At 38.2% G+C, this 23,579-nt stretch overlaps 1 protein-coding gene across 2 annotated transcripts in view; it reads left to right on the plus strand.

The window, feature by feature from the left end:
- Positions 1 to 23,579, plus strand: part of pkd1a (polycystic kidney disease 1a) — a 128,381-nt gene that overhangs the window by 50,149 nt on the left and 54,653 nt on the right. For both annotated transcript variants that reach the window (XM_028444780.1, XM_028444789.1), the window contains exons 13-26: positions 2,010 to 2,272; positions 2,918 to 3,277; positions 4,470 to 4,946; positions 5,031 to 5,162; positions 6,153 to 6,328; positions 6,925 to 7,055; positions 8,246 to 10,860; positions 11,580 to 11,774; positions 11,939 to 12,238; positions 12,315 to 12,751; positions 13,460 to 13,610; positions 18,164 to 18,316; positions 18,921 to 19,061; positions 21,706 to 22,027. In XM_028444780.1, the coding sequence (XP_028300581.1) occupies positions 2,010 to 2,272; positions 2,918 to 3,277; positions 4,470 to 4,946; positions 5,031 to 5,162; positions 6,153 to 6,328; positions 6,925 to 7,055; positions 8,246 to 10,860; positions 11,580 to 11,774; positions 11,939 to 12,238; positions 12,315 to 12,751; positions 13,460 to 13,610; positions 18,164 to 18,316; positions 18,921 to 19,061; positions 21,706 to 22,027 (5,853 nt within the window). The remainder of the gene's footprint in view (positions 1 to 2,009; positions 2,273 to 2,917; positions 3,278 to 4,469; positions 4,947 to 5,030; positions 5,163 to 6,152; positions 6,329 to 6,924; positions 7,056 to 8,245; positions 10,861 to 11,579; positions 11,775 to 11,938; positions 12,239 to 12,314; positions 12,752 to 13,459; positions 13,611 to 18,163; positions 18,317 to 18,920; positions 19,062 to 21,705; positions 22,028 to 23,579) is intronic.

The following is a 23,579-nucleotide window of genomic DNA, read 5'->3' on the forward strand; positions in this document are numbered from 1 at the left end:
AAAGTACTTTACACAAAACAAAGAACAAGCATCACAGTAGAGTTTGTAGCAGTGTTTTTCAACTTTGGGGTTGTGACCCCTGAAATCTTAATTGGAACACTTAAAGTGTCCCCATTTAAAAAAAAATATATATATATATATATTATTTATTTATTTTTCCTCTTTCTACTGTTCACACTTTTTTACGAGAGCTGCTGTTTTTTAATTTTCGTTGTGCTTCTAAAAGAGTAACAATGACAATAAAATGATTCTGATTGTGATTCTGATTCTAATTTATTTTAAAAAAAATTACTGATCTAAAAGTTCTAAATCATGATTCATTTTCTTTGGTTATTCTGTTTTAAAACCAAATCAAAATAGCAAATAAACAGTGTGGTTATTTTTGTTTTAGTGATTTAAAACCAAAACAGGAAAAAAACAAAAATCAGATGAATTTCTGTTTTCTGTTTTTTTTTTTTTTGTTTTTTGTTTTTTTTTTACTTGTTCTGTTTGTGAGATATTAGGAGATTTATGGGAAAATTAGAGAACTGAGGTCCGCTGCACCTCGTTTTCCTCCCCAAGTCCTGGACGTCTCCTCACACAATAGGACTGTTTAGGATTTATTTCATCAGTTTTCTGGTCCTGCTCATGTTTTCATTCAGTCTGTGGATGTTTTAGCTCGTAAAAAGCTGCTCACGTTTATGTTTGGTTTTACGGTGTTGCTGTTCAAATAGTATCCAAATAAACTGGTGACTATCAACTGTGATGCTGGTGTGAGGAACAATAAATGTTAGAACTTCTACGATTTGACGCTTTTGCAAAAACAATTACAGCTTTTTTGAGGGCAGTAAAATGTTTACCGGTATTTTGCATGTTATAAATATGGCTCACGGCAGCTGTCAACCCACATGGAAGTTGATCACAAGAAATGAGGAGCACCAGTAGATTCATTACACCACCTCTGGTTCCACATATCACGCCCAGTCACCAATTTATCTGAATACTATTTGGACCGTAACACTGTTCAGTAAAGTTGGCAGATATTCTTAGATTCGGACTTCCAGCAACAATAACTCGAAAACAAAATGTCATAGACACACAAATTACACCTCTGTCATCAGTGTGAGGTGGAAAACATGATACAAGATCATTTTTATCAAACGCAGCAGAGTAAAAGTCCGTCTATTGGTCCTTTCTGTGTGGTGAGATTAAAACATGAAGCTCTCGTCCTAGTTTCCCCGTAAATATCCACAAACAGAACCAGATTGAATTTTAAAACAGAAAAAAGCTGCTTTTTTGGTTTTTCTGTATTTCTGTTATGGTTTAAAGAGAAAAACAAAATAACCACACTGTTTTTTTGTTGTTCTGATTTGGTTTTAAAACGGAATAACCAAAGAACAAAGGGTACATGGATGTAAAAACAACACAAAATCTTGTACTTTCACTTTCTCAAACATAAATCTAGTTCAAATTAAATGCAGTTTTAAGAGAAGAAAGAAAAAAGGAATTAAAGTAAATAAATAAAATGCAGTATAAAAATATCTCAGTTGACATCTTTCATCTTTGTGCACTAATCCTGGCTACTCTGTTTTTGTTACACATCATAACAAACATGATCAAAAACTAATTATAGGGAAAAAAAAGTCTTTGGGGTTGCCAGAAATTAGTGGTTGGTTGGAAACCACTGGTTTATGGCATGGCATAAATATATACTATGCCTTTACATATTAAAATCGTTCATATTTGAATGTATTAAGATTTTGTTTTAACATTTTAGATCAGTGGTTCTAAACCTGGGTTCGATCAAACCCCATGGTTTTGTTGAGTCTTAATAGTGGTTTTAATTCTGATTTCATAAGATTTTGTGAAATGTTTTTGTTATTTAAATAGTTTTATTTTCATTTTTTCTCTATCCTCTAAACGGTGTACATGCACGTGTCTTCATTTTTTTTAAGTATCTTGGTGGTGTATTATTATTTGTTATTTTTTCAGTTTGAACAAGTAGTGTAAAGCTGCAACCTGTGTCCCAGGTTGTGGAGGTCCAGCGTGCTCTCCTGTAGCCCTGTGCATACCCAATGACACCAGGACCAGCGCTCCAGCCTCGTGCCCACAACTTATGCAGTGGTGCCCCTTCCAGAACCATTGCCTTCCCCTTTCCAGTCCCTGCCAGTCTTCATCTTGTCCCAACTGCAGCCATTCTCACCACATACCTCCAGGGACATTTAGGCCACGATACACCCTACAAGACGAGGTGGTTTTCCTTCTGCCAGTCGGTCCAGCTGCACATGTTCTCGTGAGTGGATCCACTTTTTCCATCTAATCTTAGTGTTTAGTATTCAGCCGATCTTATTTGAGATCAGGGCTGGGCGATATGGACCAAAACTCATATCTCAATATTTTTTCTCAAAATGGCGATATATACGATATAAATCTTGATCATTTTAATTCAAATGAAGTCTGACATTTATTAACAAACAACTGCACAATATGTGTCACTTTTGACTTTTTCTCCTCTATGGGACAGCATGTGTGAGTGAGTTCTGCAACGTGGCTTGTTTATTGGCAGATTTGGGTTAGGACACACTCAGTGATCCATCTAACTGTGCTTTTCATGCTGTTCTGAGATGTAGCAAAAGCAGTAACTCCTAAAACAATATTATTTTGATACAAAATAAACTATAGAAATAATATTTATAGATATATGTATACATATATATATATATATAGATATATATTGATATAGGTGATATTGTAATCGCTAAAATAGAAAACTCGATGTATCTTGAATCTCGATATATCGCCCAGCCCTATTTAAGACCATCAAGATCCAAAACATACAACTAACTCTTCGAGAAGATATTCTTTTCAATTTTTGACAAAATCTTGACTTCCAAATATTTTTTGATATCCCGCAGTCGTCTCATCTCTGTTTATTCAGGCACAAAACAAGCTGGAGGACTTACTGGTTTCGCCTGGTGATGTCATCGCCCTGCAGCACGACGCTGGCCCATCCGCTCTCCTACACTGCCAGTCCTCTTTGCATTCAGCATGGCAGCAACCTGTTTTAGTCCTAAACCAATCAGAGTGGCTTTCAACAGGCGTTTCTGCCAACCACAAGGCTGACCCTCAGTCCGACCTAGTGCTGGACGTGGAGGCGCTCGTAAAGGATGGCGAGGGAGGCTGGCTGGACCAAGTGGTCTGCCCTGTCAGAGTGCTCTATGTGGGACAAAGTGAGACCCAGCTGAAGGGAGCACAGCTGTCTGCTGGTCTGTCGCAGTCTGGACTTTACAGCCTGCTGGTAAGTCATCGAAGCAGCATGATGTTTCCCAGCATGCATCTGATGAACTTCTATTAAGAATGTACAAACCACGGTGGAACTGCCTTCTAATCTTTATTTGGTAATATTGGCCTCAGAAAACTCTTCGGAATGATTTCATTTACACGTTGAGCATTGGACAGAGTTTTATCTTTTGAAAACTTTTGTATTTTTGGTTTTGCTGTATGCAGCCCTATTTGACTGATTTTTCTTTTTTAGAGAGTAACTAAACCCCAAAACCACTTTTTTCTGATGAATACATATGTATTTGTTGATTGATCCTAGTCCAATTCTCAACATTTTAGTCAAAGTATTTCAAATTGGCATATTTTGTTGTTGTGACTGCCCTCTATTGGTTGAAACCCTGCTATTACAATTGATTTTAACTATTGGCTGAGAACAAGATCATGTGATGTTTTGGGACCATCTTGTGTCACAAACAAGCACTATTAGCACCGCCCCTTTTATAAAAACTAGCACTACAATCTGTGGTGAGAAGGTTGGACTGAGAGTAGAGTGAATAGAGAGGTATATTGAGTAATGAGTAGCTAGTTTGCAGAGCATAGATTGTTCATTGGAGATTGTATAGTATAGACTGGGTGTGTCTTAACTGCTCCTGGAGCTCCGCCCATAATCAAGGCATTTTTATGAATTTCCGTCCTAGTGGCAGGTCAGAAGAAAGCAGGGCCTTAGTTACTCTTTAATTACAACACATAGGAATAAAAAAAACATTAACATTTTCAAGTTTTTAAAAATGTTAAACTCAAAGCTGTTATGGGTTTAATTGAGCATTTGTACTTATTTTTTTCCAAAAACATTTTATTTACAAGTTTTATCTACTATGACTGCTAAATTCTGCAGGTGTTTAAACAGCTTTAACTTGTTTCCATGTACCAGTATTTTACAAGTTCCTAAAAAATAAAAGATGTGGAATTTCCTGGTTTTAAAACCTTGCCTTATTATTGAAGGGACATTTGTTTTACTATTTACTTTTTTTACTGAAGTGCATTTAGTAGCATGTACTGTACTTTTTTTACTTTTACTCAAGTAGGAGAGCAACTTCAATAGTTTTACAAGTTTACGAGTAATTTTTTATTCAAGTATCTATACTTTTACTTGAGTACTGTGGCCACCTCTGGTTCTTTGTTGAAATTAAACTTGATTTACGTTTTAGGTGAGTTCTTCCGAGCCATCATACCCATCATCAGCCTCATGCCTCTTGGTGCCCCCTCTGGGTTTAACAATCCTCCACCCCCCTCCACAAAACAACAGCATCTACTTGCAGCCAAACGACACGCGCCTCCTGCTGCGCGTGAAATCCTCCTACGTGACCCGGGCTTCTCTACGAGGCAGTAACCACAGCGTGACGTTCTTGCCTAAATGTCCAGAAGGGTTTTCATCCAGTCCAGCTCTCTGTCAGAAGGGGCCGACCCCAGGCTCTGGGGGGGAGGTTGCAGAACCAAGTCTGTATGCAGTGCTGGACCTGAGCTTGGAAAAGGAGGAACATCAGAGTCCAGCAGAGGTGGAACTCTACGCTTCCAATAACGTGACTGAGGCCAGTCTGGTGGTGGTCGTCCACGTAGAAGAGCCGCTCAGAGGACTGGTGGTGAATCCACATCCTGTACACAGGGTGCTGATGGAGTCTGTGGTGGTAAGTGACGTGTCTGTGTTTTCCCAAATCGTATCAATAATGTATATTTGATATTAAACACACTACATTTCATTTGTGATTTAGAGCTACACAGCATCAGTGCGTGAAGGCACGAATCCCACTTTCAAATGGACCGTGGATGACAAACCCTACTTCACCTATTACAACACCGTCCTTAATGTCATTTACCAGAACGCTGCCATCTACAAGCTCACTGTGAGTGAATTCATATTTTGTCCAACTGCATTTCTTTTTGTGAAAAAAAAAAGGTTTAAATGCATAAAAAATACCAAATATGTAGTAACTTAGTATCTATGTGCTCACTTTGATATTTTTGAATTTTACTCTACTTACTAAATTACTTCTGTAATTTTTTCTGTTATTCAAAGTGACAAAATACCATGTGGTGTGACTGTCTGGCCATGACTGCTGTTTTGAAAAAATCTTTAAAATTACACAAAATCTGATCAAATGTATTTTAGTTATACTATAGTCCTGTATAAGATTTCAAAGTATTTCTATATTTATTTCATCATAATATTCAAGTCATTGACCCCTATGTGAAATACACACTAATATATATATTTTAAAAAAACAGTATTTATATATTTACAGTTTGAAGGTTTCATATCATTAAATAGGCTGAGTACAATCAAAGAGTCTTAGTTTGCAGATATTTTATGGCACTTAAAGGTGCAGTCCGTAATGTTGGAAAGCTGGCATGATTTGAGCTCGCAAGACTTGTGCTAAGCTCCAGCCCCTCCTCCCCCTTCTGTATGCTCCCGTCTGTTCCCCGTCCAAAGCCAAGCCCTCACAAGCTTTTTTCGCGCATCTGCTATAAAATTGACATGAAGGAATTCTGATTGGACATGAAGGCATCTATTTGGTTCTTTTCATCTGTACCAAATAACAGGAATTGGTCAGAGTTTTTTTATAGAAATGCAGCAGCCAAAGAGGCTGAATACATAATGTATTGTAAACTCTCAGGATAGAAAGTCAATTTCACCCTGTTTAAGAAAATGTGTTTGTGAACAGAATTGCGGACTTTACCTTTAATTATACTATCAGCTTTTTTTAAGTCTTTGTAGAGTCTAAACATCAACAGATAAAATATTTTTAAAAAGCTGGACGTTTTCAAAGTTTGAGAGTACAAATCCTTTGGACATACAAGAGTGAAATGTTTTACCATGTGACGCCTTTTCCCAGGTGACAGCTATGAACCACGTCAGCTCCCTGACGGAGCATTTCAACATCACCGTGGACAGGCTTCAGCCCATGAATAACCTCTCCGTTATGGGCGTACCTGATGTGGTTCCCCAAGGCTCCACCCTGACTTTGACCACATCGGTGATCGTGGACATGTCTGTGTCCGCCACATTTAGGTGAGGGTACAAAGCTCAACAGTTAGTTAATCATGAGCTCATTGCAAAGTGAGAACCATTCACGATGCAAAGCTGCTGCTTCTCTCTTCGCCCTTTATTGTTCCTCCTGTTTTTCATCATTTTCTGTCCCCTTGTACAATTACAGCACTGCTACAGCCAAGTCAAGTCAAAGTAGAGCCTTAGATTTATAAGCATGTGGTTTATGAAAATAGCTGACAAGCATTTTCCCCTCAACACGGCTGGTTTTTCCTCTGCACCAAGTTTTCCTCTCGCTCCCTTACTCTTGTTTTTTTTTTTTCACAACCTCCTAGCTTTATTGCAATTTTTCATAGATTCTCTCTCTCAATCCATGGAGGGATTTCTGAATGTTTATTTTTTTATTTCTTCTAACCGAAATCCTGAGGTAAACAATAAGAAAAGTCTTCAAACTTTCATTTTTTTAAGTTAACTGGATTATATACGTGTCTGTTTCCACAAGTTGCATTAAAAGATAAATCTGTTCAAACAACTGCAGAGTTTGGAATGAAAAGGAAGTCAAAGCTCATGATGAGCTGAAAAATGTATTTTGAGGTTTTCTGGTTTCTTTTATGCTGCAGATGGTCATTTGGCGATGGTGGTTATAAAGAGTTTGAATACAAGCCTCCTTATCTGTCCTCCCTAATCTGCAATGACTCCCCGACTCAGGTCAACCTCAGAAAGAGCATCAGCTACAACTACTCTCAGCCAGGTAATCTTTAATTTCTGTCCCTGTCAGAAGGACCAAAATGCTTTTGTGATTGACTGTGTTGTTGCAGTTGCTACAAAAAAAGTTACTTCACTAAAAAAAGTTAATCAGCTACTTTACTGATCACTTTGGCAGAGTGTAGTTGATTTTATTCTGTCTTTTTTTCTTCTAAATCTCTATATTATGTTTTTTTTTTTGTTATTTATTTTTTTACTATTGCTTTTTCTTTTTCAGCCTATTTTACTGAAAAGCACTTCGGTAGGACACTGGCTGTTTTAAATGTGCTAAATAAATAAAGATGACATTGACATTTGCATTGTTACTGTGTGGAGAATAATACACACTGTGCATCTACTTGACAGTTTTCCCTTATTTGCATTCACCTCACATTGTTATTATTATATTTCATCTGTTGTGTGCCGCCTGAACATGGCATCAGGCCAGCTGGCGACCCTTAAAGCGGCGACTCGACTGTAAAAGTAGGCTGTGTAGTTTCCACCGCGTAACTTGCAGGTGCTCAGTCAAACTGTCTCTGGACAACGGTCCCTCGGGTTAAAATCTGTGTCGAGAGTAAACAAATACACTCACAACACATCTCCGTGTGTAAATAGGAACAGGAAAAAGGACTTAGAACCACAATACAAGAAAAAATAAATTAGTTTACAGACCTAGGTAAAACTAATAGAGTAGCGCACCATGAAGTAAAGGTGATGTAGATTAGCGTACTACAAAAGTGATTTTACAAAATAACACTTTAGTCTCAAAACTGGTGATTTTTACCATCTTTTTTTTATTTTTCCTTTTAATATTTAACATAATCAAGTTAAATTGGAAAGGAAGCCTTATTAAACCTAAATATGTAACTTCGGGTTAGTAACTGAAACTGAAATTTAACAGAGCAAATGTAATGGTTTATTACTTAACTCTTTTTGTAGGATTTTGTCAACACTGACCAAAGTTTCTCCTCACATGCATGCCTGTTTTATTTACTTTCTTGCAATAGTACCTCAACAGCTGATCAGTCAATAATGATGTTGAATATACATTTCATTTAATATCTGCATTTGGATGTATTGACTAATATTCATGCATTGTTTTAGTTCTTGAGGACGTTTGAGCATCGATTTTTCTTTTTTTTTTACTCTTCTTGTTTAAGGCTGCTGGGTTATGTTTTCTTCTCCTTTCTCACACAGGAATATACCCAGCAGTGGTCTCTGTGTCCAATCGTTATGAAAACATCAGTAAGAGTATCAACATGAGTGTCTACAGCATCCTCACTCGTGTTGACATACAGACTGAGCCACAGCTTCTCCTGGCTGGGAAATCAGTTGATTTTGAAGCACACCCTCTGCCCTCACCCTACGGCATTCACTATGACTGGCAATTTGGGGATGGATCAACCCGGCAACAAGGGCGCCGTGTGGCACACACCTACATGCAGGGTGGTGCCTTCAACATCTGCGTGTCTGTAAATAACACCATCAGTGCTACAGAGGCTTGTGCTGAGATGTTTGTGTATGAGGAGATTGAAGAACTCACAGCTGAAAGCTCTTCTCCGACAGAGTTTCACAGTCCTACCAAAGTGTCGGCACGCCTTGCATCTGGAAATAACATCACATGGACTTTTTCAATGGGCGATGGCAAAGTCTATACAACAGTTGAACCTCACGTGTCTCACGTCTATGCAAATGAAGGAAACTACACAGTCAACGTGACCGCTATGAACTCCGTCAGCTCTGGTTGGATGACTCTTCCCGTTCAGGTGTTTATTTTCGAAGTTATAAAGATGGAACCATTAGGATGTGTCCAAGAGCGAACAACCAGCAACTTCTCTGCATTGGTGTCTGGTAACACATCCCTTCATCATTACGAATGGAGTTTTGGGGATGGAAGCCCTAAAGAGACCCACCTTGGCAACCCCAGAGTCTCACACACATACCGGACCAGTGGAAGCTACCACCTCTCTCTGCTGGTTTACAGCGGAGTGAACAAGGCAGCTAAGCCCAGTTTTTTTAGTTTGGTGTGTGTGCAGCCAGCTTTGACCAAGATCAACCTCACTCTTGACAAATCATTTTTTTCAGTTGGAGAGGAAATAAGGCTGCAGGTTAAGGCTGAGCCAGAGTTCAGCTACAGCTATCAGTGGGACTTTGGTAGGGAGGAAGATCTGCTACTCACCCATGGCTCTAACATTGTAACTACTTATAAAAACCCAGGACAATACACAGTAACAGTCGTGGTTTTTAATAACATCTCTGCAATTAACACCAGTGTAGCGGTTGATGTTCAGACGCCTATTGGACCAATTTATATTTTTCATAATGGAACTAAGTTAAACAATCTGACACTTGGAGCACCTTATACATTCAGGACTTCTCCCTTGGCCTCCAGTGTTACTTACTCCTGGGTTCTTGGAGACGGTAATGTGTGCAAAGGCCAGAGTATTTTCCATACCTACAACAAAACAGGGCACTACAACATTACACTAAAGGCAGCCAACTCAGTTAGCCACAATGACACTTTTTTACTCGTGACAGTGCTAGCACCAGTACGTGGACTGACGGTGAATTCCAGCTTGATCAATGTCTCTCTTAATGCCTCTGTTGACTTTGAGGCCCACCTGGATGAGGGGGATGACGTGCGGTTCTCCTGGATTCTTTGTGACCGCTGCACCGCCATCCCAGGGACAAACACCATGTTTTACACATTCCGTTCTGTTGGCACTTTCAATATCATTGTGACAGCAGAAAATGATGTCGGAACAGCACAAGCTAGTATTTTTCTCTTTGTGCAGCGCGAGTTGGAGGGTTTGCAGATTTTAACAGAGGAGTTAGGAGGAAGTGGGGCCACAGCTTTGGAGAGCTGCTGCTTTGCTACAAACTATGTTCTCCATCTTCAAGCTGGCTTAAAAGAAGGCACCAACATGACTTTTACGTGGATTTTCATTCGAGATATAGACCCTGTCAACTCTTTCAACTCTACAGGGAAGACTGTCGAGCTAAATTTCTCCAATCCTGGTCCGTGTGACATTGTCCTTTGGGCTGCGAATCTACTGGGTCACCTGTCTGTCAACCGAACCATTTACTTTTTGGAACCAGCTGGCGGCATCTATCTGCAGGTCAGCAACAACCCCATTGCAGTCGGAGATTCAACGAACCTGACAGTTTTGACTTTAGAGGGCTCAGACCTGCAGTACCGCTGGTCTGTAGATGGAAAGACTTTGCAGGGGAACCAACCCTGGATAACCTACTCTTTTGACAGTCCTGGGAAAAAACAAGTCTCTGTGGAGGTCTTCAATAAAGTCAGCTCAGAGGTCGTGTCAGACACTATTATTGTCCAGGAAATCATTTCTGGGCTAAATTTTTCAGCTACTAACATAACTGAGCAGAGTTTTGTAGCGACCGGTGCTAACGTCTCACTGCAGGGTGCGGTGATGACAGGAAGTGATCTCAAGTGGACATGGTCGCTCGACGGTCGAACAGAAACAGGATCCACAACATCTGTGATTTTTCAGAGACCAAAGACCACCATCGTTATTTTAAATGTCACCAATGATGTCAGTGAGCAAGTGGTGTCCAAAGAATTTTTTGTCCAAGACAAGATTCAGGGTTTGGAGCTGAAGGCCAGCGATAACCATGTTGCTGTCAATGAGAAGGTGGAGTTCACTATATGGATGGCTGCCGGCTCAGATGTGAATCTGATACTCAGCATGACAGGGGATGCCACGATTTTTGCTCAGCCAAACCAAACCTATAGTCACATTTTCACCCGAGTGGACACGTACATGGTGAATCTCACTGCTTTTAACAAGGTGAGAGATTGAGATTACTCTTCTTGTTCTTTTTTTTAAAAAAAACCTTTATTTACGTTTCTAATCAGAATCAGAAGCAGTTTTATTGCCAGGTGTAGTTTACGCGATGTGAGTTTTTTTTTCTTCTTTTTGGGGGACTGGTGCAAACAATGTATATAGAGAAAAACGACAAGAAAACAAGTAATAACAGTGCAACCAGTAGCAAAGGAAAATAATATGCAAATATGAAATATTGTTATAGGTTAAGGAGATTTCCAGTTCTACCTCGGCCTCCACTCCAGCCTTTGCTGGTTATGGAATCACGAGGCATCATGCAGTTTGAATCAACTTCATTGCAAGAAAGAGAAAAATGAATGTATATATTAATATATAGTTTATATAAATTCACATCTAATACTAAATGTGTTTAAAAACTTGAATATATGTATAAAATCAACCAGGGATCAATAACTTGTGTTTCTGATGGATTAATTATTGTTCTGCCTCTTTTCCATCTGAATAGAAAAAAATCCCAAAACAAGAGGTTAATTTCACTGCATAATGTAGTAAGATTAATGTTACTAATAGCTTCTCCCTGTATTCAAAGTGTTTTGCACAGAAAATCATCTAATACCTTGAGTTTGACATTTTAAATTCCCTTCACATTTGTACATGTTGCACCATAAGACTTTGAAGAGTTTTGCAATATTCATCCCTCATGTCTCCATTTGACAATATAGGTGAGTTCAAAGAGACGGAATCTCCATATAGAGGTGATGGAGCCTGTGCGTGGTCTTTCCATTTATGGGTGCTGTGCACCAATCGCTGTTGGCATGAAGAGAACCTTTGTGGCCAACATTGAGACGGGGAAACCTGTTCGGTTTCTGTGGACGTTTGACCTGCAGCATCACAAGGCATCACAGATGGGGAAGGAGGTGGGCCCATTGACACAGTATAGGTGTTTTTAAGAGTTTTAGCATTGTGTGAGTTTCATCAGTCACATGTGCTAACCCTGATAATAGAAAACTATGACTCAGAAGACTTAGAATCAGCACAGTCCTCATACAGTAACGTAATTGAACGCATACCTCCCTTTCAGGTCCCATACACGCCAGAAGAACCTGGATTGTTGACTATCTACCTGAAAGCCTTAAACAACCTGCATGGTCAGAACATCACCAGATACATTCAAGTGCAGAACCTGCTGAGGGTGGCTTCCCTGGAAGCATTTCCAGAGTATACATTCATCAACAAAACGGTCACTCTAACCACTTCAGTCACACCCAGATCTACTTCTCTTATGTGCTTGTGGGACTTTGGTGATGGTTCTACTCCACTTCAAAGCAATACCACATCTGTGGGTTACAAGTACAGCCATCCCGGTCACTTCTTGGTACAGGTTTGTATCCTCATCCTTCAAACTTAAAGTTTGACTATGTCTAAGGTTTGTCACCAAGCTTTGTCTTTGCTTTAAGGTCAACTGCAGCAACTTGGTGAGCTGGGTAATAGCCCAGGTGTCAGTAAACATCAGTGTGTTAGAGTGTGAAGAGCCAAAGGTGCAAGTTGCTTCCCGGCTACCAATCTGGCGCTCTCAGCTGACCTTGGTGGAGGCTAGCGTGGATCTGAAAGGTTGCATTCGCTATGGAGCCCAGTACCTCTGGCAGATATTTCCTGCTTCGTCCTGTGATGATAAAGAAATGAAAGACCAACCACAGCTTCCTGGAGTAGCAACTCAACCCTTATCTCACAAACTTGTTCGCCTTCCCGCTGATGTGGATGTACGGCGGCTGCAACTGTCCTTACCAAAGATGGTGCTGCCAACTGGAAACTACACAGTGGTTTTTTCTCTGTCATATGAAGGAGTACCACTGAGGAAAGCAGCCTGTCTGCAACTTAATGTCATGGCTGCCAGGTATGAAGCAAAAGTTTAGACCGTTTCTGTGTTAAAGTGTCTGTGAACTTGTACTGTAAAATCCCTCAAATGTCATTTGCAAGAAATTTGTTGTATATTTTTGTTTTTCCTCATTGCGTATTTATTAATCAAGGTAATTAATTTAGTGTTTACATTTTTTGTCATTTCCAAACATTTTTTCAACTTCAGTTAAAATAACTTAAATTTATGTGAGGTAACATGTAGTATTGTTACCTTGTTTCAGGTTGATAAAAAAGAAAATTCCACTTTCTGCTAATAGTACAAAAGGGGGAGGAGCTAGAGGAGTGGCTAGTCATTTGTGACTTTAGTGAATTAGAAGTAAAATTTTAAAGTGATTTTCTTAATTGTTTTTGAACAACAAACAGACTTCTTATGATGAAGAGATTTTGTCGCCTTAAACTATAAAAAGCTAAAGCCTAACATTAGCTTTAAGCTAATTAACATACCACTGGCAATGGTTATTATTTCACCATGTTATGGTTTGTACATTTAGTTTGGGCATTTGAAACAACTCAATTTGTAAAAAAAATACTTTCAAAATATGATAAAAAAATACGTATGTCCTTAAAAGCATAGCTCCTCTTGTAGTAAAGTGCACTTATGCAATTTCTTGCTAGGTTGAAATATGTACAAAAAAAAGTGCTTCTTTTAATCTACTTTATGTGATTGTATCTAATTCCTCATTAGGCTGATGCCTATCATCGACGGTGGCACCTACAGAGTATGGTCCAGGACTCACGACCTGCAGCTCAGTGCAGAGCAGTCTTATGACCCCAACATGGATCCAGACCGCCAGTCACTGCTCACTTACCACTGGGAATGTCAGAGTACCTCCAAGGTAAGAACAGACAGCCATTGGTAGCTTTAACATCTGCCCAGTTCCAATGTTCCTTTAACTAGAGACACAAAGGGGTGGATTCACTGAAGGTTTAGGGGTATTAAAACGTCACTTCATGCGCTAATAAGGGGTACAAACCCAGGGAATCAGGACTGCGCGTCACAATGCGCCTTCAATCCATGTAGCGTGTTTCCCTCTGATGAATATGTAAGGTAGGCGGATCTCACAAGTGGGAGGGGGAAATGCAAATAAATTAATGCAGTAGAAGCAATGCAATTCAAGCTGAGGTGGCGAGCGTGGAGTTCGGTGTAGCTGCGGTGTAGAGGGTTGCTGTGCGTCCGGAGCTCCATGAATGTCGCTTCGGACGCACTGCTCCAGGGAGCTCCTGTGTTTCTCTCCATGTTTTGACCGTAAAACGTGTTGCGTTGATGGCAGGAGCGTCAGGCCAGAATCAGCTGACCAGCTGCTTAATTTACACAGCAATGTTCACATCTGAGATTGTGCGTGACAAGCGCTGCTCGGGAGCTCAGACCTGCTGGATGATGCTCAGTAGATCATCTTCAAATGGTGCTGATGGACTGATTGACAGACTCTGTTGCTGCATTAACTCAGATCAATGGCATCAACAGATCAATAGGATGGTTTCTGTCCAAATCTGCCGGTTTTTCATGGACTAATAAGAGCAAAGTTACAGGAACTGATGGACCAGCCACATTTTAAGGGGAAAAAAAGTATCATTAGGTTTTAAAGTTGTTTAAAAAAAATAATAAAATGTTTTGTTTATTTTGTTTTCTGCATTATTAAATTTGTGCAGCAGACAGAGTTCACTTGCCTCCAATTGAACTTCTTCAAGTGTAATTTTGATCTTCTGTGTGTTCACCTCTCTATGTTGAACGAGCAAAGTGTTCATTTAAATAGGGCAGTCTCAACCACGTCTATATGCACACCTTTAAGTGCCGCAATGTTGGTGAATTCCCCACAGCAGGTGAGGAAACCAAAGGATTTGGGGGGACGCACCTGGTTTACCACCCTTTATTTCAGATCTTAGTGAATCTGCCCCAAAGAGCAGTAAGTCATGCTGATCTGTTCACAGATGAAAAGAAATGAAATTACATAGAGACAAGTTTTTTTACATTGATTACCCAACATTATAAATGTCCATGTTTCAAAAAAGCTATTAAGGATTATGTCTTTAATTTCTAAGCTGTTCCCCCAACCAAAAAAAGAAGCAAAAAGTCCAACAAAATACATTTTTTCAGAGGCCTTTAAAACTGTTTTGCGGATAACCAAAATTTTTAAAAGGGGTCTGTCGAGAATTTATGTAACTGTCATCTGGTTCTGGGTGCTGTAAAAGTTTTCATGGAAGTTTGGATGGAAAGGAATGGGTATTTTAGGGTGGTTTGCTGCAGTCATTCTGGATGATTCTGTTCTTTCTGATGGAGCAGTGAGACACTTCAATATGTTTGGCATATCAACTCAACTCAAGTGTACAGGGTACATTTTTAAATTATCTCTAGTCATTTCTGATCTTTTCAACGTGGCTAGTTTGGAACGTGAATGGTTTTCAGAGTCCTTGAGCATAACTGAACACATGTTGACTGGGGTCGGGCTTTACTACTCTGTGATAGCGGCATTTAGTGTTGTGTAGGGAATTCATTAACAACACAGTTATGCAAGTGTGTGTGTGTGTGTGTGTGTGTGCGTGTGTGTGTGTGTGCGTGTGTGTGTGTGTGTGCATACACTTATGTCTGTGCACTTTATGTAACGTCCACAAATCCACTCGACTTTTTTCAGCTGGTGCTTCACTGGTGCTTCACCGCACGATTAAACACTCCATATAAACATACACACACGAGAACACACAGCTGTACAGCTGTGCACAGCTGCTGCTGATAAAGACGAAGATTGATTTTCCCGCCCACACAAAGCAAAGTAGTTTTTCATTTGGACTTGGAAAGATTGAGACCTCAAAAGAGTGAATAGAACCTGATGTATTTGTTTAAAAACAGAGATGCCTTAATATTTATAATGCAGGATTGCCCAAATTATTTTCATTTAAGGGCCAAAAATGACCTGCGGTGGAGGACCGCGGGCCAAAACTAAACATTCATGTTACACTGCATGAAATTAAATATGCCAATAACTTAACTGTGCAAAATAAAACACTTAAAAAAGTTTTGAAATTGAAGAACACTTTTCTTTTTTTTTGTGTGTCTCATGAAACATCTAAATGTCTTCACGAACATGGACTCATTCTCACAATTCAAAGCCAGACTCAAAACTCACTTATTCAAAACAGCATTTCCACCCTGACCCCCCCTGCTCTGTGTCTGTGTTTTAGCTTCATTTTTACTGTTGTTTTTAGACTATTTTGGCTTAAATTTTATTGTGGTTTTATACTATGTTGTTGTGGTTTTATCATGTACTGTTAAGTGACCTTGGGTGACCTGAAAGGTGCTGAATTTCAAATAAAATGTATTATTATTATTATTATTATAAATACATTTAGTTCAACATAAATTCAACAAAATGATACACAACATACCCCGCCTATATGATCAAAACACAACATTGTCCACACCTTTAAAACTCGAGAAAAATAATGTAATTGAACATCAGCTTTAGATTTTTTTAGATTTTTTCTGTATTGTATGACATTAATATTTATATTTTAAAAGATACAAAAAAAAAAAATCAATTTCTAATATGGGCAGTGGGCCAAAACTAATCGCTTGCTCGCCCCTAATTGGGCGGCCCTGTTCTAATGCATCAATGAGTTTTAATAGTCTATGAAATGCTTCATTCATTATTCCAGTGGTTCTCAAATGTTTTCTGTATAAAAAATTGTGCAATTTCAGGGGCTCTCCCATTGCAACAAAATGTGTATAAAAAAAATAAAATAATATTTAACCTTTATTGAAAGAAAATAAAACAATTTGATTATTCTTCTTCAAAAGTTAAATGTGCTATCATATAGTTTTATAACAGTAATAATAAAGTTATTTGAGTGCAAACCAAAGAAAGACATGGTTTTCTATTTTTCATGCTTAATGTTCAGCAGTTAGATTTACTGTGATATATTGGTTTTTATTATTCTTCTCTTCGAAATTTGAAATTTGTTGTTTTAAAGTTTTGTTGAATTGCAATGTTAGGTTTGAAGTAAACCATAATTCTTTGAATGTACTTGTTTTGTTGCAACTCAACAACAGCATGTACCCGATTATAGTGTTTGTAAAAAGGAAATAAATCAGAATCAGAATTCCTTTATTAATCCCAGGGGGAAATTGCTTTTGTTACAGCCACAGAAGTAGGGATGTAACGATTAATCGTAAGGCAGTTAAAAATCGATTCATGGGTATCACGGTTGCTATCGATTTTCTGAAAATTGAATCGCAGTACTTTTTTTAACCAGCAGAGGGCAAGTGTACAAGTGTAGGCGGCGGGCGGAGTCTGCTAATACTTTCTTTCTGGCTGCCTTCTACTCTTAAATATGTTAATAAATGATTCATTACCTCTTTAGCACCGAAAGAATATCTGTAATATTACTTGAATATCTGTAAAAGTCGCGTTTTTCTATTAGCTCTGTCTGCTAGCATAGCTTCTCTTCTTCACTGCAAGAATTTCTGCATGCCAACCGACCACTGTGTTACCAGCGTCCTCTGCTGGTCCAAACAAATATGACGTAAATCAGTGTAATCACGTTTTTTTTTTTTAAAGTCCAATTGTTAAGGCACAAAATACATTTTCAGTTGCACTTTTAAAAAGAAAAAGAACTATTATGCAGTTTTGCATTGTTTATTATAGAACCAGAATTTAAATTAATAGGCTTCATTTTCATTTCTATTATTCCTGTATTTATTTCATTCAAGATTTATTTTTAGTTAAATTGCATTGTTTTGAATAGTTTATCAAGGGATTCTTTTGACAATGAAATATAAAAGGAAAATAATACAGTATTTTCTAGTTTTTTTCCCAAAAAAAAAATTTGTCTACATTCCCATTTTGTAAAATAAATCGTGAACCCAGTATCGTGAATCGAATCGTATCGGGAGTTGAGTGAATCGTTACATCCCTACACAGAAGGAAAAAAAAATCACAAATAAAAGAATAAAAACAGTAACAAAGAAAAAATTAAGAATAAACAATAAATAAGTGTATAATTAAGTAAAAGACTGTTGAAAAATAGTGATCAGATACACACACATTACAGTAGTAGAAAATAAAGTAGGATAGCTAATACTACTACTAATAATAATACAAATATACAAATTATATACAATTATGATACAGATATTTACAAAAATAATACAAATATGATTTAGATATTTACAACAATCAAGCCATGAGGTTACAGTGATGATATATACAGTTTGATTGCCACAGGCAGGAATGATTTCCTGTGGCGTTCTGTGGAGCACTGTGAATGGGAATGAAATTAGCTTCCATAATTTCACATAATTATTGCTACGTTAACCCAAATGGTCGTTGTTAGCACCTTGTATTAAACCCAGCTTGTGGTATGAATGAAGCCGTGCTCTGATTTCTGTTTACAGGGACCCGAGCACTGCTCCACTCTGAACTTTGGACTGGGACCCAGTGGTCCCATGCTGGGAATATCTGGCTCTGAGCTGGAAGCAGGCGTTGAGTACACATTCAAACTGACCATCAGCAAAGATGGTATGACACCAGAATCTACCACACAGACTGTAAGTAAAAACAAGTTGAGTTACTTTAGCAAATCATTGCCATGAACGTTTCTCTGTTGGTGTCTCAGTAAATGCTTGTAAATAAGTTATTTTGCAAACTCATGTCAGAAGAATATTATTTTTTTTATGAATTTTTGACATTTGAACAGAAATCCACCTATAAACATTCAATTCCCAGTTGCTGTTTTTTAGGGTCACTAAAGTTATACATTTTAATTTATATTATATACCAGTTAGTCTCTTCTATGCAACCTGTTTCAACAGTATTTTTGGTTAACTGAGGCCAAAAAAGAGGCAAAAAAAATTGCTTAGTTGCTTTTAAAAAAAGAGAGAGCGACAAATAATCTAAATAAAAAAGATTAATGTGTCCATTAACGTGCCATGCTTAATAATGGGACATGTTACAGTCGTAAAAAATTAAAGAAAGATATATGATACAAGGATCCTTAAAATTGTGGACGTACAGGTGTGATTAAGTCTGATTAAGTTTGTTTATTCCTTACGCACTGTGAAAACCAATCCCATGGGAAACACAGAAATACTGCATTTATTCGTACAAGTGATGCACGAGCCACTGTGCTAATGTCGGATGTCTGTGCGACAGGTGCTTGTCCAGAGTGGAGACATCCCCATGGTTTACCTGGAGTGTGTGTCCTGTAAGGCTCAGTCTATTTATGAGGTCAGCGTCAACTCATACGTATACCTCAGTGGAAACTGCACCAACTGCAAAGGCTTATACCGTGGAGTAAGTGAGAGTTTTTGATTAATCACACATACATACACACACACACACACACACACACACACACACTTAAACCAAATGGATACGTATGTACAGCATCAGGGTTGGGTTCGATTATAATTGTAATTGGTAATTAACTACCATTATGATGTAAGTGTACTTTTAATCATCAATTGGAAAAAATCTGTTGCTGTTGTAATCGTAATTGAATTGTAATTGAGTTCACATAATTGACTTTGTGATTGTAACTGTCATGGAGCTTCTAATAAAACTGTCAATTACAATTTAATTAAATGCAAACCTAGGGAACCGTGTTACAGTTCTATGGCGTACGCAGGCATAGTTAACAATTATTAAAATATGTTTCAAATCAACCTTAAACACTACCAGTCATTTCTCTTCAGAATCATTTTACCATTAAAAAAAAATTTTAATTAAGGGAAAAAAGGCTCAGACGCCCACACCAAAAATATTAATACCAAAATTTTCATTGATTAGGAAGCCTAACAAAGTAACAGAGATGAGAAACAAATTAGATGATAGATAATATTTTTTCTGTATTTTACAATTGATTGGCGCCAAACTGACCCGTTATCATAAGAGATGCTAACAGAAAGCTAACACAAGAGAAAGGTTACGTTTTATGGGCTTGTTCATTAAAGACTCAGTAATTGTAATTCATTGTAATTTAATTTTAGTAATTGAGAACATAATTGTAATTGATTTCAGAAAGAAAATAATAATTGTAATTGTAATTTTAATTGGAAAAAATACTGGTCACCATAATAATAATTGAGTTGTTATTGACCATAGATAATTAAAGACAGAATTGTAATTTTTTCAAATGTAACTGATCCCAACCCTGGCATCAACAATGAAGTCAGCATTTCCTTTCCGCTCCTCATGCTCTTCCTTCTCCTTGCCTTGTCCTGGGATTTGTGATTCAGACGCCTGTTTTGTGGGTGTGAGAATGAGGTCATTGTGTGAGTAAAGCCAGATGATTACAGATCATCTGGCTTTACCCCACTCCAATGGTTGAACATTACGTTTGTTGAACCCATGCAGACAGCAGCTTTATGTGTTAAGCTACAGATTGAACTACTACCATCAGGGTTTGGTTCCGAATGAATGCCCTTTTACCACTGACTTACCCTACATACTTTACATAATTACAGGGAAAAAAACAACTGTTAATAAATGCCAGATTTAGCTCAGTTTTTACAAAAGTGGCCTAAAACTTTTGAAATGTCCTTTTTTAGAGCATCTTAGCCTAACAAAACGGATTATTTTATATCATGTTTGTTTTATTAACTTTTAAAAATGGGACTACTTTATCGTTTTAGAACCTGTATTCTGCCATCTAAAGGTCCCTTAGGAGAGCTCTTCTTCTCTGCTTCATCGTCTACTACCAAACCGTAGCGTAGGAACTGGTGCCCCCTGCGGTCATAGATTTTTTTTGTTTTTATCCACTTTTGGTCAACAAAAGAAGGTTCCATCGACATCTTTAACTTTTCCTGATTATGTAGAGCAACCAAAAGTAGCACAAATTGGCATTTTGACCAAAAAAGCTGCTAAATTATCTAAAAAACAGGCTGAATGCTTCACTCCAATAGAAAACAATGGGATTTTTACAGGCAAAATGGGCCATGTGACATCATCAATCACATGATTTCAAAGATGGCGGAATACAGGTTTTAAAACGGTAAAGTAGTCCCATTTTTAAAAGTTAATAAAACAAATATGGTACGCTTTGTTTGGCATAGTTCCTCTAATAAGGTCATTTCAAAGGTTTTAGGCCACATTTGTAAAAATAGTGGAGGGTCCCTTTAACGAATGCTTTCAATAAATGATCAAAGATGATTAAATACAAATGGACAATTAATTAATTAATATGAGAATGGTACTGATTTGTCGTATTGTTCTTTGTGTACACACATACACAAAACACACACACACACACTTTAGTAATGAAGTTGAATTGTAGTGGTGGCCTTTCTTGAGCAACGTCTCCTGATTGAAACTGATTGAAAGCCACACTGGTGAATCAGTCACAAAATAGAAAAAAAAACTTCAATATAGTCATGCTCTATACATCTATTATCTATCTTGTGTCACAAGCAGGTTTGGTAGACCCATGAAGGACCCAAGGCTATATTATAGCTTTATTTATATGGAACTACAGAGGCTCAGAGGTTTCCATCAATTTCACCATGCACTCACTCCTACATTTCAATGTTTTTTCTCCGCAAACATGATTATTTATTTATACTGCCTAATTTTTTTCGTTGCGTTTTTAGTTGTCAAATGTCAGATTGAATGTCCTCTATGGGTTGAACGGCGGCTTTTGCAATTCAATTTAGCTTTTTTGATCAGTGACATCACTAACCATCACTGTCAGCCCCGCCCCTCCCATAAAAAATGTCCTCCTCTCACAGCCCACAGTGAGCATTGATTGACAGCTCCATGCAGAACTGTGCAGCGCTGTGGCGGCGGGGCTGCTGTGATTGGGCGTGTCTTAACTACTCTAGGAGCAACGCCCATAATCAAGGCATTTTTTTGAATTTCCCCTTAGTGGCAGGTCGGCAAAAACCTCAGGGTGAACTTACACTAAGAGTTCTTGTAAGATTTTGTCTCAACTGTTTTTCAGCGCTGGAGTGCCATGACGCTTCAGAACGAGACTCTGGTCCTGGACTTTTCCTCTACCACCACAGGCAGCGATGGCATGAATCTGGTGCTGCGTCAAGGCGCCCTTCGCCACAAAGACTCCTACATTTTCACCCTGCACGTGACCGACAGCAGTTTAGATGGAGAGGGGGCCGCCTCCATCACACTGCACCATAATACACCGCCCGCTGGTGGGGAGTGTCATCTGAGAGGAGGGGGAGAGGCCGGACTTGAGTATGGGGATGGAGACAGTGAGGGCTGGAGGATCCAAACTCTGCTGGACCGGGTGTCCTTTAACTGCTCAGGTAAGAAAATGCTGGCTCTCACTGGTATACATGAGAAGACTCACATGGTATACAGATACTTGTTTAATCCTAATTTCATTTATTTTTAGTAGGGGTGTGCATTGCCATGAATCCCACGATACGATTCACGATTATCATGTCACGATTTTATACATCCTGATGATAAACAATACAATATACATTGTGACATATTGCAATATCAATAAATACAAATTTCACCTTTACAAGGACAAAATGGTTTGAAATTTATTTCATGTTTTTTAAACTTGCGAGAACAAGTAAATGCAACTACCTGTAATTCAGGTACCATTATCAAAAACAAGTGGTATGTTTATCGAAAGTTTTTTTGCTTCTACAACAGACCGGTCTTGGTCTCGAGACCACATTTTGCCTTGTCTTGCCCTAGAACTGACCGGACCTGAAATTTCCGTTAAGACCAGTCGATACCAGCAGTGTGGAGCTGTGCGTCAGACACCTCAGACTTCAGTGCATCTTATTTTTAGTCAGACATAACTCTGAACACTTACTTAAGGCCTCATTCAGCTGAAAAATAATCATATTTAATTCTGGACTTATCAGTTGCTTTTTAATATATACAAGGATTAATTTTTTTGTAAGCATTTAATTGAACAAATTTGTCCAGATTTGAGATTTTTGCATGTTGAGATTTGAAAGACTTGTCTGTCAAATGTATTTTAAAAGAAAACTCAAATTTAAAAGAGAATGATCGTCAACTACAATTGATTGTCTGTAGCTATTTAATCTGCAGAACGTTTTTATTTTTGTGCACTTTTGACATCAGTGACCCAACGTGATAATAGTGTTGTTGTTAGGACAACTGGGCTCTCTTAAAGCCTGCCTGAAGATGTTTTTCCTCCCGTCCAACATGTATTAGTCATAGAACAACAGATATTTTCAGGTAGGCTGAGGCTATTATTATATAACAGAACTCGCTAAGCGTGGGATTGTTCACCTGCTAACAGGGAACGTGAGGTGGGAGTAAACAATTGTGAGCCAGGTTGGTTTTAGCTGATTAATGTGTTATTGTAATGTTAATTTTAGTAGATTAGAAGAAGCTTCTTGGATGAAAGGGAAATGTTTAATATATCACTTCATAATAATGGAATCTTTAGTCTCAAGGTTTTTTCACAAATTAACATACATGAACCATCTGTGACAACCTATAATCGAGATGAGATGGGCAGCTTTTATCACAGTGGGGGCTGTGATGAAATTCTTTAGAATAATGACCGACATGAGCATTAACACAGGAAGTAACAAAGCATTATTATGTTTTTGCGGTGGTTTTGTTTGTTTTTTTTCTTACTTTTGTCTATTTTTCATGTTCCCTTTTGTGTTTTGAGTCATTTATTTTTCTCAATTGTTTTGTGTTTTTTGTCTTTGTTTTTTGTGTTTGTTATTTTGGTGTATTTTTCTTGTGGTGTTGTATTTATCTCTCATTTTGTGTGTTTTTGGAGTCAATGTGTGTGTTTTTGGAGTCAATGTGTGTGTTTCATGTGATTTTAGAGTAACTGTGTATTTTTCTGTTGTT

The sequence above is a fragment of the Gouania willdenowi genome, chromosome 1, assembly GCF_900634775.1.
Source record: "Gouania willdenowi chromosome 1, fGouWil2.1, whole genome shotgun sequence".
NCBI classification, from domain to species: Eukaryota; Metazoa; Chordata; class Actinopteri; order Blenniiformes; family Gobiesocidae; genus Gouania; species Gouania willdenowi.